The sequence below is a fragment of the Chenopodium album genome, chromosome 3 (assembly GCF_948465745.1).
Source record: "Chenopodium album chromosome 3, dcCheAlbu1.1, whole genome shotgun sequence".
Classification (NCBI taxonomy): domain Eukaryota; kingdom Viridiplantae; phylum Streptophyta; class Magnoliopsida; order Caryophyllales; family Amaranthaceae; genus Chenopodium; species Chenopodium album.
The window spans coordinates 79355509-79370592 of record NC_137836.1 but is presented as its reverse complement, the minus strand read 5'-3'; the positions used below and the strand labels follow the sequence as shown (position 1 = coordinate 79370592).

Here is a 15084-nt window from a genome sequence, read left to right as displayed (position 1 = left end):
CTCGTATAAGAGAGGCTGATAGAATATATAAATCAAAATTGAGAATCCATCTTTTAAAAAATAAAAGATTGGGAATCAACAGTCTCAAAGTCGATTGATTTATACCTCGAATAATATCACGAATAACATAAACTGAATTCAAAATTATCTGACCCCAAGCTAACCCTACTTACTTATTGGACCAAGTCTAAACATACATTTTGTCCACACATAAAGCTCAAAGGTAAAGCCATACCGCACGGTGTAGAATAAAGTTGGTATGTGTTATAGAATGAAGTTGATGGTGATTAGCATAAAAGTTTTCAATTTGGTAGGAGACACAATCTCTCTACACATGGATTGCCTACACCCAATAAGATACTCTCAAGTGAGTCAAGTCACTCTTCATCAAAACTTACTGTTTTCTATTTTAAATTCTTCTGCGTATGGTCAATTTATCAATTATCACCCCCTTCATTATGTCTTCTTGTTCCTCTTTTATGTTAATTTTGCTCAATGTGTACTAATGTAATGAAAATAACATTGCAAAATTGCATGAAGTGTAGGAAAGTATTAGATGTAGTTTTAGAACATGTCATGTATGATTCATAATGTCTCAATTTAATAAGATAGGATAATTACTAATGATTTAAAAGCAGATAGAAAGATAAGATAATTAGTACTCCGGTAAAAGTAAGAATGTTATGTATGATTCATAATGTCTCGTTTTAAGAAAGTTTGCCTACGCGACTTTACAAAACGCATTTTTTTGTTAGCATCCAACTATCGCTCGTCAGAATTTGTAAAGTGACTCCATTATACTCCGTAATACGGAATATAATTATATGAACTAATACTCGTACTTATTATGCCTTAAATAAGGTTATGTTAAATACCGAGTAGGATAGAATATTATTGTTAACGGCTACCAAGTACAACTCTATATGAATTTCATTTGAAATATCATTCCGTGAACATAGTTTCCAATGCTAATAATCAATATCTTTAATATTTAATGATGATGATGATTTTATTCACCAAATTGAAATATTTTTTTCATTATTTTTTTGGGGACGGGATTTAGCTAATTGATTCCTTAATTTTTTTCAAATGCATCATAATTAATCTACAAGTATTTAGCTAGAGTATATTGGTCCCTTGTTCATTTTTCTTTACAAGTAAATAACGAAATTCCGTACAAATTTACTTCACAAAAAAAAAAAAAAAAAAAAAAAAAAGGTTGTACTCTGTAGTATGGAAAACAAAACCTCGAGACTCCATGGGACACGTATGAGCTCCACAATGTTCCAGATGTTTCGAGAAAGAAGCAGAAATGTTGGGAAAATTATCCAGAATTCTCTCTTCCAATTATTTAATTCCACCTTTTTCCACTGCAACTTCACTCTTCGACGCGATTCTCACTTAATCAACATCAATTTCAATTAAACTCTCGTACAGGTTAGTTCATCATTTCTTCACTTTTATTATTGTTTGATTCTTGAAAATAAATATCATGCCTTTATTTTTTGATGAATTTGTCTTGTGATTTTTGTCTCTTTGAGTGTTTACTGAGTTTCATACTTTGCTTTAAAACTTTATTTGGTGGGTTATTGCTGAAAATTGAATTGTGTTACGGAGTACTTTTTTCAGTTTATATAATGCTAGATAATAATTAATACTCGTAGATTTTGTTGTTTGTACCGTTGTACGTACCTAGTGAGCTATTGTCGCTTTGATTGTGTGATTTGAACTAGTAACGTGTATTCGGGCCAAACTTAGTAATTTGTTTGTTTTAAGGTTGTATCAAGAAAAATCACAATAATTAATTTATTGTCAGGTTGATAGTGTATTTTGAATCACTAATGTGAATACTAAATCAAGCAAACGATTTAATTTCTGAAAAAGCTAGCTAATTTTTGAAGTGGTGACTTCAATCTGAAGTAGGTTATCAGGTGTTTTCGAGTAACCAGAAATTATGGCACTAATTGAGGAAATGGGAGGTTTTGGAAATTTGATGAATGATCAAGACCTTTTAACTAAGGTATTGAACCAGTTTACAAAACGAGACATGAATTCTGGAGATAGGACTACTACTCCTTTAGCTGATATCCTTTCCAACCCCAAGGAATACGTTTTCTACGTCGATGTCCCTGGCCTCGCCAAGTCTGATGTTCAGGTACTCCCTGAGCTCGAACCACAATGCTAATTTCGATTCGTGTTGAAAAGTACTTTCGAGGCGCTATGTTCTTATGAAGTGTTTTGTTTGTAATGTAGGTGCAACTGGAGGATGAGAACATACTAGTGGTTAAGGCGAATGGAAAGAGGAAGAGGGAAGATGGAGACGAGGAAGGTTGCAAATATCTCAAGCTCGAAAGAAGTCTTCCGCAGAAGATGATGAGGAGGTTCCGGTTACCTCAAGATGCTGATGCTTCTACCATTTCGGCTAAATGCGAAAATGGAGTTCTTACTGTCACTGTCCAGAAGATCCCTCCCTCTAAGCCTAAGACTGTTCAAGTTGCCATCTCCTAGAATGTTCATAGAGCAGGGCGAATTCGATTCGAGTAGGATGTTATGAGTTTGGGGTGTTAGATTCGTAGTTCTTTCCTAAGAGCTGGTAGCAAAATGACTTTAGCTGTGTGTTTAGACCAACTATGTGGTTCAGGGAGATGTAAGGCAAATTATGATTAGTATCTAATGTCTTCCAAGTGCTAATGAGATTGTGACTTTCATTAATTCGACAACTATCAAGTGTTATTTACGAGCATTAAACTACTAATCATGAACAAAAAAAAAAAAATGCATAAGAAATGGGAATCCAGAAAATGAGGAAACTTAATACTTTGATAATTGAACAACATTACTTAAACAACTGATGATCTTTAATAGTACAAAATTTTCAGTAATTTCACCTCTTTAAGTTACAAAATTTTAAAGGTAGATGATGGTTTTCAATTGAAATTTGATTTTTCATATTCATTGGAAATAATTCAAAAATCTAATATGCTAAATTTTATATAACTTTTTAAGATGAAGTTACAAGATTGCTTTAAATAGAACAAAATTAGCACCTTAATTATGGGTTTTGCTCTTCTTTTTCTTGTGTTTCCTGTTCTCTGTTTTCCTACCTTTCTTGTTATTGTCACTCCGAGCGTGTTTTCTTTTCTTTGGTGACTTCTCGACCTTATCTTCCTCATCTGATTTTTCCTCCCCTGAACCATCATCATCATCATCCAGCATATGCTCATACTCTTCAAGGCTAGCAAAGGGAGAGGCTGAAGACTTCTTCCTCCCCTTCTTCGACAAAGGTGCATCGTGACCAACTTCATCATCACTAACATCGTCCATGTCACCAATCTTGATATCATCATCACTCAAATCGTCTAAATCACTTATTTCATTTACACCATCACTATCACCTGAGTCAAAACTATGGGCATCAGCTTCACCATCGTCCATGTCCATCTCATTTTCACTAACATCACCAATTAAATCATCATCTTCTTCATTGGCAATCCTGTCTAAATCATCATAATCATAATCTCCATCTTCTTCCAAGGGAGGATCATTGGAATCCAATAAGTTATCAATCTCATCATTGTCACTATCGTCACCACCATATAATTCTGCTGCTTGCTCTTCTTCAACCCCCTTCTTCTGCTTCTTCTTCTTCGGTTTTGTTGAAGCAGTCATCTTGTTTGCATAGAACTTGTGAAATACTACGTCCTCTGGGGGTACATCAGCTTCAGCCAATGCAAGGATTTCAGGCCCAATTACATGCTTGTTCATGTCGAGCTGCACAATAATCAGTAATGAAGACCAATTAATTCACCATTACTTCATCCAAACCTCAAACTTTTATAAGAATTATTGCAAACTAAAACTCACTGAAAAGTATGAAGTAGCTAAATTAAAAAGGCATAAAGTGATGAAAAAACTAACAAGCTCTCTACCAAATCAAGAATAAGATAAGTAGGTTTTAGGTGCAACTTAAAACACTGACCTTCTTAGCAGGTTCAATTTGAGAACCACCATGCCATGTGCTTTGCTTAGGCTTCTTTTCCATGAACTTGTCCAGAAAAGCAGTCAAAGAAAGATCATTCAATGGGTTTCCATTGTAGACGATGGTTGCTCCAGATAGAAGAGTCCTCGCCATGGTTGAAACTGATGGGTGAGTATGAGAAGACAGTACAGTCAGCTCCCACCAGCTAGTATGGCCAGCATTGCTGTAGAAAAGTTTACATAAGCATTATAGTGGGAGGAATGGAATTGAAAGACAATCGATCAATAATAAAAAAATATAAAATATAAAAATAAAAAAATAAAAAAAAAAGAGAAAAAAGCATCATAACAAAGTAACAAGTACTCGTCATTTTCAACTACACTGGAAATACTCACTGGCTCATTGCTAGCAATCACAAAGATTGTTATTGAATATACCAGCAATAATTGCAACCGCAAGAAAAGCATTAGATTATTTGCAAAACACATACCAAAATGAGGGCTCTCGATGTCGAGGATCGTATCCACCAGGAAGTAATTGCTTGGTCAAGGACTCAAGCTGGTATCCATTGTTCTCAGACAACTTGCTAGAGCTAGATTCCTGGGGTCTATCAACATTCTTTTTCATGAGTAAATCTTCATCTTCATCTGACACATCTTCGGAAGAATATGCTAAAGAAACTTCCTCGTCTTCAGAGGAATCGTTGTCTGAGTCCATTTCAATGTCATTTTCGGCAGACTTTCCCTGTTCATCACCACCATTACTGCTTGGCAAATTAGCTTCAGTACCAGGTATATTTTCGGTATCATCAGGAGCATCTTCAAAATGTTCAAGATCTTCATCTACTGCCTCGTTTTGAATTGCCATATTCCTGCATCAGATTGCATCACAAGTATCTCAATTAGATCTTAAAAAATGCAAAATTCTACAAACAAAACAGGATAAGGACACAAAATCTGATCCTTACCAGAGAGGTGGCCTTGATTTGAGGACTTCTGAGAGAAGAAACAGGCACCCGCAAGCATACTGAGGTGGCTGTTGAAGTGAAACCTGCAGGAGTAAAAGAGTCAACCTTTGCCTTTTGAGCAGACAAGTAAAAGCATTCAGTGCAAGGCAACTCTCACAACTCAGAAATTCATTGCACACGTCAAACAGACATAGGATGATCAAGTAAAAGAAGAGAGTTGGAGAAACTCCATATGAATGTGGTTTTGAGCAGAACCAGAGTGGTAGGAACTCAGGTTTCAATGTAAAGGGAGCTTCACAGGAGACAAATAAAAAGATTAAACAATCAGAGAAACTAACAGCTAACCTGTAATAGACGCTTTGAAAATGCAGCTACACGCTTTAAATTTACATCGCTTTTCATAGCTCTTAGTAGTAGTCCTATGAACATTTCTGCCTGTAATGCACATTAAAACCAGAAAGTCACTTTGAGTAACATAAATACTAATCGAAATTATGAAGTATTCTACATTCTGAGGCTATCCAATAAGTATGCTTGTGAGATGATACAACGAAATAAGATATAAGGCTTCATTTCAAAATCACAAACAATAGAGCACTATGAGGAACAAGACCTCTATGCATTGCTAAATGTATCGTAACTCTAATCATTATGGCATCACTATTTGGCAAGCACATGCAAAGACAAAGTTATCCTTCTTCATTGGCAATAAAGAAATTCGTCGTATCATTAAATTGTGCACTACTTACATATGAGCATCATAAAGTAGCACACAGTGGCCTTTGGATCAATGGTCTTGAAGAAATCTCTTTGCTATTTTAGCTTTTTAGGGATAAGATTTCATGCATCCAACTTCGCAAAACCCTTCCTAGGGCGAGCGCAGATTCAAAGGCATTGTTGGTTTTGAAAAACTGAAAAGGCTTTAAAATGATTTTCACAATCAATTGAATCATCCATCACCTGCTACATTCTTCCATTCTCATGGTTCCATTTTCACTACTCTTAAATATTTATTTTTGTCAGCGTCTCCCCAATGCCTACCAAAGCTCACATCTATTGTCTATATTAGATTGTTTCCAATTGAACCTAACCCAATACAATCATAGCTCCACGATTTTATTTTAATTTTAAAAAAAAAAAAAAAAAAAAAAAGAAGTTTATGCAGTATTACATACGAGGCAAATTTTTTCCTTAGCATGTCCTTGACTACAATTGGATGTAAGTTCTTATAAAGTTTCTAAGGATATAGGTCATATTTTCCAGCTTGGGTTTGGCTTATGATGATGTGTTTGAAAGCACTTGAGATTTCAGAAAATCAAACGTTTGCCAGCAAGACAGCAAGGATTCCACTGAAAACTGAGAGTTTTAATTTACTGAAACAACTTGATGAGTTTCATAGATTATTTTAAAGGGCCCATGACAAAATTTAAACCATAAATCATACAATTAGCCTTGCCACCGCAAAGCTCCAGGTCTTTTCTTAAAAACTTTTCATCTCCACCTCCCCTTAAGCCCCAAATTAATTCACTGAGACCTTAAAAAAGGGGTAAAATTCTCTGCAACCAGACTGAATTAGCAATTGTATCCAACCACAGTCCATTCTAAGCAAATTTCCCTTTCTCAACAAAATGGCCTACCTAAGGCATCTTACATAAGGTTTTTTTTTTCTTTTTTAGCGAATCAGCTGACACAATTCGGTTTCTGCTCAACCAATGTATACATGAGTGAGATCATGTCTAACTGAAGCTCATGGCTACTCAGAAGACAAGCTAAAGACCAAGGCTACCAGTTCAAAAGTTAACCAAAATAATAGAAGACCTGGATATCACAGGGAAACTCTGCTTGATTTACAGACCAATGAACTTTGCCTAACTTTTGCAAATATTGTTTGCCCCGTGATGATTTTCAAAGTCGGATGTTAATTGTCAGTAGTCTCTAGTCTCTACTCATCATTCAAACAGCAGATCACAAGAAGTTAATTAAATAGAGAGCAAGGCTGCAGAGGCATGTATGAAAGAAAATGGCAATCCTTCTAGGTTGCACCCAGGTGTATAAAAGCAGTTTTGCATTTAAGTTGGAGAAAAAGTATGAGACCACCTACCTTGGAGGTATTAAGAGCGGCAGGAAGTAACAATTTTGCATACAGAGCACGATAAAAACGATCACTGACAACTTGATTCTTGGAAGAAAGTTTATCCAGAAGCATTAATGCTTGGATACTGACATTAAAGTTTTCTGAATGAACCTGCAAAGTAGTGACATTTTAAATCTTGACACAAATATTTCAAATTGCGAAAAGTCTACCATAATTATAAATGTTTCTATCATGAAAAGACAAAACACAAGATGATAAATTGATAATGATATTTTTTAAATATCATATAAGTGGATTTATGAACTTACGAGACGGAAAAGCATTGGAGTCTGGACATCAACAATTTCATCTACTTCATCCCCAGAAACAAATGGAAATGCCCTATTTACTCCCTGAGAAGAGCAGAAAAAACATGTGACATTAATGAACAAGTGCGCAAGTCCAAAAACTACCCAAAATTAGATACAGAAAGAAGCACAAGATATAATCAAGCAGAAGCTTTTGTGATCTTGAACAGAGAACAGTAAAACTGTGGGTCTATTGACACAATTTCCACAAAACAGAGATAAACTGAACATCAATGCCAGCCACCAAATAAGAGCTCCAAGTCTCTAATATTTAGCCTCCTAAAAGTCCTTGAGATATGCAATTAGTTACTCAGAAAATGCTCATCATTCAAGCATCAACACTGAAACAATCAATTTCACAGCCATGGGAACAACCAAAGCGGTAAGCCAGCAGCATTTTATATTCACCAAAAAAACATGATAAAAATGTTGAAGTCAGTTTAATGAGCAATAGTTTCCTGACTTGCAAGTGAAATTTTAACTCAAAGATTCAAGAATAAGATAGACCCTCAAAATACCAGGGAAAAAAAAGTGAAAGCAGACATATAATAAAAATGCTTAAACATATAACTATACAAGTAAACATTGTGTAGCCAACCACTGGCACTTCTTTCAAATACTTACTGTCAAAAGAACAGATAAAAGCCGTGAATCCAATTCCACGTGAGAATCATTGTCCTCATTAGTTGATTTTTTTGTCTCTTTACTTTCATCATTCTTTTGACCATTAGCTGCCCCGGAGATCAGTATCTGAAATTCAAAGTCCAGATCCGCAATTTAATAAATATAAAAGCATGAAGGTTTTTTTTTTTTTTTTTTTTTTTTTTTGGGGGGGGGGGGGGGGGGGGGTTAAGTAAGAACTACAAGAAAATTAGTATTTAGAAGTGCAATCATGCAGATTGGAACTAGACTGCTATAGCAGAAGGGGAAAAACATTACATAGTTAGCAAATGTTTACCTTAAATAGTGCAAAGTACACATCTACCAAACGTTTTGCTACCTTAGGCCCGTCCCCCTTGTGACTTAGGCGGGTTTTACTCAGAAAAGTAACCTGTAAACAAGGAAAGACAAGGATTAGAAATAACTTCCCACTTCTGCCATATCTTCCCTAGCTGAATATAGCTTGCACTGATAAAGGTAACCACCCATAATGGAAAAATAGTTCAACCAATTTTCAAGGGAAAAATAGTACAACCAATTCTCAAGAGACAATTCATATTCTTACAGTATTAACATGATAACATCTAGTAAGTCCAAAGTCTCACTATTTAGAGCTTCAAATAACAAACTAGAAACCAGACTACTCACGTTCTATGATATCATGGTAAAAAAAAAAAAAAAAAAAAAAAAAAAAAAAAAAAAAACCCTAGAGGTATAGATTTCAGGTAAACTTAGTCAAACAAGTAGGTGGAAGACATACCGCACGATACTTGGTACGCAACCCCAAGTGTGGCCGGAATAAAAATGAGTCCACTTCATCAATCACCACAGCCTGAAATTGCAAGGAGAAAATAAGTTTTCAGGCATCTAGTGAGGAAAAGAAAAGATGCAAATTCACAAGTCAATTGAAGGATAGCATGAGCAATAAAGTAAATTACAAACACATTAATAACAATTTCAGTAAAATACTAAGTATCTTATGGACCTAAACAATAAATAAACATGCAAGAGAAAAGTCTCAAGAAGTGTAGAACTTCTACACAAGTAGATAATTGCTAGTATGTAGATTCTTGTCAGACATCTCAACACCATGAAACAGTTAAAAATAATATTGTCACCAGTAGAGTATTAGGCTAACCAATTAGATCTGCAGAAACCTGTCCTCATTTAATAACTGAGATTTGCCAGCCAGAATCAGAAACACATGATACTAAATAAACACCCACATTGGCTCACTGTTTTTGGGTGATGAACCAAGGCTTACTCAAGTTAACATCTCCATTGGCCACACATGTTTTAAAGCCACAACTTTCGCAACTATCTTCTTATAAAACTTCTCTAATCTAAATGCAGTTTAGAGAACATGAGTTTAAGTCATTTACTCATGCTAATGGTACTAGAATCATAAAATATGAATAAAAAATACAATATCTCTACACTTCAGGTTGGCAGTTTTCAAAATTGTTGGTTTACTGGGATTCTACTTTTACATCAACCATAGTTCCATAGTACCCCAACCTATGCCTTAGTGGTCCTGCCTGAAATCTGTGGGGAAAGGGTCTTATTACATATGTATGGCTGTTACATCTGTGAGGCCTTAGTCTTACTGCTGCAAATACGAAGAGGAAGATTACGTGAAAAGTCAAACCCTCTAAGAGCAATCAAATGATAAGAGCACAAAATAGGAAGCAGAGAATTACTCGGACTCAAGATAAGAAATGATAGAATCACGAGTGAGAGACAAGTTAAAGGGGGGGAGGAAGGAGAGGGTGAACCATGGGCATTGCAAAATAGTAGAAACTACATGAGATGTTTTTACCTGAACAGCTACTAAAGTACTAAGTACACATTAGGTGTTCAGGCTTCAGCATTTGAGAATAGATAAGCAACTTCCTATTCCAGATAACTCTTCTTTGACTATGATCCTTTTCCCGGCCTTTTGTTTTTTCCTCTTTAGTTAAAATATATACTACGTATAATAAGTTCTTACCAACTATTTTCTAGTATGTTTGTTTAGTTTGAACAACAAAGATAAGCTTGTTCTCAATACTTTTTCCAAAAGCAAATACAGTTATCATTGAAAAAGGGAAGCAAGGCCCAGTCATGTAAGAAAAAAATTATAAACAGCTTTACCTTCATGTTTGGATGATCAGACAGGAGGTTAGTCAAGTAATAATCAGCATTTGATGCAGCCTTGCTGTCAGGATCCCCTAGCTGTATATCATCAAATCAATGAAAAAGATGTCAAACAAATATATAATAGTTCTTCTAAGCTCAACATGAGTATAGAGTGACTATGAGAAATGAAGTTTGGTTCATCAGAAATCATTGCAGGCTTACTTTATTGACTAAAGCAGTTAGCAACCTCCGTTCTTGCTCTGATTTACTCCGCAACAGGGCATACATTATCTACATGAAATAAGAGAAAACAAATAAATTATATAGCATACATACTACACATCTGGATAACAATTATCTCATAGTAAAGCATCCCGATGGAATAAAGGTAATAGGAGATAAAAGAACGCGGATACAAAAATTTAAGAAAAATCAGAAACAACTAAAAACCCCTGACCTTCAATGCCTTGTCTTTAAGTACACGCAACATGTCTTTTGATGCCTCCTCAAGAGCAACAACAAAACGTTCATACCTAGCATGACAAACCAATGAAAGTAAGAGTGCTAACATAAAATGAGGGGGGATATGATAATGGATTCATAAGTCCATGGCTAAATTATGGATTGTGGTAGTTATTCATGCCCTAATGATGACTGTCTTTTATTCTATTAGAATAAGTCAATTCGATAACATGTTTATCGCTGATAATCATTATAATAAATTAATGTTCTAAAACATATTGGTAATTTTCCTTAAACTGTTTTGATTGATGATAAGAGCTTATATAGTTATATGTATTTAATCATGTATTATCTTTCAATTTAGCTCGGTAATTATATATTCTAATAAAATGAGGATCCCTCCCATCCCTTCTCCCCTTGCACAAAAAAAAAGGAAGTCAATTGTGAATAATTAAAAATTAACATTCAAGGAAACTAAAACAAAAAAATGAAATATAGTGAGCTGAAGAAGTTATAAGCAACTTCTAGATATACCAATTCAATATTGTAATCAACATATTTTTACAGCTGCATACTCATTATAGTAGGAGCATATGTTGAGTAGAATTGACTATGTATGACAATACAAGTCATAAGAGGAGCTAAAGCTCAGGCCAAGTTGTTCCAGTTTGAGGTTTAGGCCATGGAAGAGCAGTTAAATCACTGAGGTATACCATGTTTTAATTTTCTTGCTTACTAAAACTAAACAAATATCATCTAAAATTTTCTCTAAACCAATCATAGCTAAGCAATAGACAAGATACCTTGACTTCAAGCATTCCTCCCAATACCAGAACAGCAGAAGAGAATAACCATCTTTTGTTTCAGGAATATGGCTGAGGGGCCTCTGTATAAGGGTCTTCAACTTACGATCAGGCAACAGACTGCAACATAAAGAGTTTTCAACAACATTGAGCATATAAGACTTAAAATGATTTCAGAAGCTAGACATACCCATATTAAAAACAACAATTTATAAGCATGTGTCAAGGGAAAGTGACATTAAGCCCAATGGGATAATATACAAGTATCAAAGAAAGAACCAAGAAACAGGTTGTGGATAAAAGCCTGCCAGAGGTATCCCAACTCTTCTCTACTAAGCTCAGAAGTCAATCGTCTGGGACCCCCTCTGTCAAATAAGCACAGCCTCTAGAAAGGAAAGAAAGAGTGAACAGTTACACTTTGTGTAACAAATCACAACAATTTAACAGTAACTTAATTTGAGTTATAACAAGAGTAACATTCAACTGATTTAATTTCTATGGTCAAGCCATGAGATAGAATGTAATTTTTCTTCGATTCCTCATAACATTATCTAAGGCCCTGTTTATCTTGCCATAAAAATAAGGTTCCAGGTCTATTAAATTTAGAATAAGAGCTGATAAGTTCATAATAGTTTAGCTAAGGGCCATTCTAAATAAGTTCGCATAATACAAAGTAGGGCTAAAAAGTTTAGAAGGGCCCAGATCAGGTCTTCAAGATTTTGATAAAGTTGAACGGTTGAAGGTTGTGAAATACTTCAAAAACATGATTATATGTAAAATCAATGAACAAACACATTCTAGTTGAGCAGCTCCATCAAGTATGACATATTTGGAAATTAAAGAAGATTCAGGACACCAAAGAACAGACTTAGACCTTTGTATAAACAGCTCTTTAAGAGCTTCAAAGCCAGAAAGTGCATGACGCTTCCCAACTTTTGATGTCACCATTGCTGCAACGGAGAAAAACACCAGTATATATGAACCAGTTAAAATTGAAGCAACAATGCATTAGAACACCATTCTCCTTTATAATGTAGTTTTTACTTATAAAAAAAATAGAGCAAGACAGCATCATGCGACTCAATGGACTACACCAAACTACCAAAAATCCAAATATGACTACTGAGCAAAAAGTTAAAAGCAGAAAATAATACAGTATATAAAGGAAGCATGTAGTGAACAAAAAAATTACCTAGAAGTGCATCAAGTGCTCGCATATTGGCAATTGGGTTATCACCAATTAAAACTGAATAAGCCGAAACCTTATCAGTAGCAGTTCCAGACCTTTGTGTGGCAATAAGCATTTTTATATCCCCGTTTTGACCCCTAGAAGCCTCATAATCCAAAGTATATTGTGCCAATAACCTCTCTCCAAGTTCCTTCTTATTTGCCACCAGACTCTTCCACTCGTCAGCATTTCCCATTTCCACCCTCTTTTTCTCTGCTCCACCCATCACCTTCTCCTCCAGTTCCCCTTGGTCTACATGCCATGTCTCCAATGCACTCGCTTTCACCAACGGAAGTTTTGGGAGATTCTTAAACTTTTCAAAAGATTTCTGATAATTATTACTAATATTATTGTTAGCAGCAGAAACATTGTCATTCTTGTTAAATTTCCCACTTTTCGGGTCATTATTGAATTTAGGTTTTTGGGCATTGAGATTCTTGTTTTGGTGCTTTTGATTTTGGGGTTTTTGTGAACTGGGATTCTTGTTTTGGGGCTTTTGGGACATAGGGCTTTTAGTTTTAGACGAACTCTTTGGTTCTTCGGGTTTCTTTTTCTTGGGTCTGAAATCAGAATCATTGAAGCCAGACGAGGGCAGAGAAGATGCAAGACCTAGAGAAGAAGCAAATGATGCAACATCTGATTGGATGCTTCCTACATCCTCCGGTTTATTTTGGGAGTTCTTCTTGGTCTTTGAATTCCCCATAGGCACACCTACAATAGATGAAAAACCTACAATAGATGAAAAAGAATAAAGTTTTAGGATTACAAGTGCAACTGTGCAATTACAAATTGAAAGGAAACTAAAAAAAAAAAACACCATTAAAATGTTTAATTCAACATTTTAACAAACACTTTATGAGCAAAGCAAATTTCAACCAGAAAAACATCAAACAGCTGCAAAATTACAATATTTAAGCTAAAGTTAGCTAAATTAAAACCCAATTCTTCATCTTCCTATCTCTAATATCACTCCCTTGCATAAAATTTAAGTGATGAATTATCAATAAGTATAGAACAATCATGTCCAAACCAAATTAACATATTTTCCCAGCAAATACAAAAATCCCAAACTAAGACATAATTTCAATGTCAAGTTCCAAATATTTGTTTAACAATTATTGCAACAAGTTCAAAACTGATAGTTTAGCACAACAGAGAAATCAATGCACAAACAAACTGCAGTATAAAATACTATTGGGGATTAATGAATTTGATTTTTTAATGTTTTCAAAGAAGAAATTACAGAAAGCATCCAATGGCGAATCTTGGAATTTATGGGTGATGTGTCACCGTCACCTATCGACCGCATTAGGATGATTTTGTGATCGAGGAGGAGTATTTAGTGGAGGAGGAGGATGCATTTTGGGACTTTGTTATATCACACGTTTTTTCTTTTTTCATTATGAAAATTAAGTCACAATTTCAATTATATTAAACAATCCAATATAGTCAAAATTCAAAAATACCCAAGTTAATCATACAAACATAAACTTTCATTTAGACACAAATCAAAGCTAAACTTTATTAATCAAGCAAAGAAACCAAATCATTACAAACTGCAGCATGCACTTGTTGTGGATACTCATCAAGCCAAACCCGAAACCCCTCGAAACTACGACTCAAATCAGCTAAGCAATGGGCAACATGGTTGCCCCTCCTTTTGACAAAAGTAAAAGACATACTCCGACAAGACTTGGCTAAACAAAGAACATCCCTTACAATACTACTCATAGCAGTAGGGGAGATAAATTATCAGTTCCTACAACAAAACTTCGGAAACCAACCTCCATAAACAATAACAATGCCCAATATAATATCAATTTCTAACTAAAAATCAGAAATGCCGAATTATACAACTTCCCATGAATTTGAAACCCTAATTGTGTAGAATATATAACAAATCATCAATTTCAAGCAACGCCAACACTAATTTGATGAATTTAATAACAAAAACAATTAATTTAAGCACAAATTAACCCAGAAACTCATGGATGAGAACTAATTTAAACATGAGTAATGAGTTACCAGAATTTGAAAGGTGGATGACTGGACAGTCGGACGAACTGACGGATGCCGGAGAGTGCGGTGCGCGGCTGAGCAACGTCCTGTGGTGAGTGTGAGGAGAGCAGCGTTTGCTGTAGTAATTTGAGGTTTGAAGGAGAGACGGGTGAAATTATGAAAATTAGAAAAGGGTATAATTGTCAAAGGAAGTGTTTTTGAAGAAAATTAGAAATTAGGGTTTCCAACAAAAAAAATACTTTGTAAATTTTAATTTACAATGGCTTGATGGTAAAATTATGTACATATGTTTAGCCGTTTAGGGATCGGAATTTAACGGAGGTGAATAATTAACCAATAATATACTACATATATTGTATACCCAGCTTGTTATTTAACTTAGGCGTTAATGAAAAGTTTTTGTTAC

General features: G+C 34.9%; 2 protein-coding genes across 3 annotated transcripts; one reads left to right on the top strand and one right to left on the bottom strand.

Annotated features, from left to right (window-relative positions):
• The first annotated feature begins 1218 nt into the window (after positions 1-1218).
• LOC145618421 (17.4 kDa class III heat shock protein-like) lies at positions 1219-2704 on the top strand. Of its 2 annotated transcripts, none has more exons than XM_081673200.1 (3): positions 1219-1437; positions 1924-2155; positions 2254-2704. In XM_081673200.1, the coding sequence occupies exons 2-3, from the start codon at positions 1955-1957 to the stop codon at positions 2506-2508; spliced, it is 456 nt and encodes a 151-aa protein (XP_081529326.1). In that variant the 5' UTR covers positions 1219-1437; positions 1924-1954; the 3' UTR covers positions 2509-2704. The 2 variants fall into 2 exon arrangements, with proteins under 2 accessions (XP_081529326.1, XP_081529319.1); XM_081673193.1 differs by having other exon boundaries at positions 1224-1437; positions 1932-2155.
• A 107-nt stretch (positions 2705-2811) lies between these two features.
• On the bottom strand, positions 2812-14811 carry LOC145624379 (protein SLOW WALKER 2-like). The gene is made up of 17 exons (XM_081677402.1): positions 14685-14811; positions 12624-13388; positions 12306-12381; positions 11432-11551; positions 10624-10699; positions 10389-10457; positions 10182-10262; positions 8809-8880; positions 8347-8439; positions 8013-8138; positions 7350-7433; positions 7048-7191; positions 5292-5381; positions 4947-5029; positions 4470-4850; positions 3980-4202; positions 2812-3771 (listed from the first exon to the last, which is right to left on the bottom strand). The coding sequence occupies exons 2-17, from the start codon at positions 13360-13362 to the stop codon at positions 3049-3051; spliced, it is 3180 nt and encodes a 1059-aa protein (XP_081533528.1). The 5' UTR covers positions 13363-13388; positions 14685-14811; the 3' UTR covers positions 2812-3048.
• Positions 14812-15084: the final 273 nt, after the last annotated feature.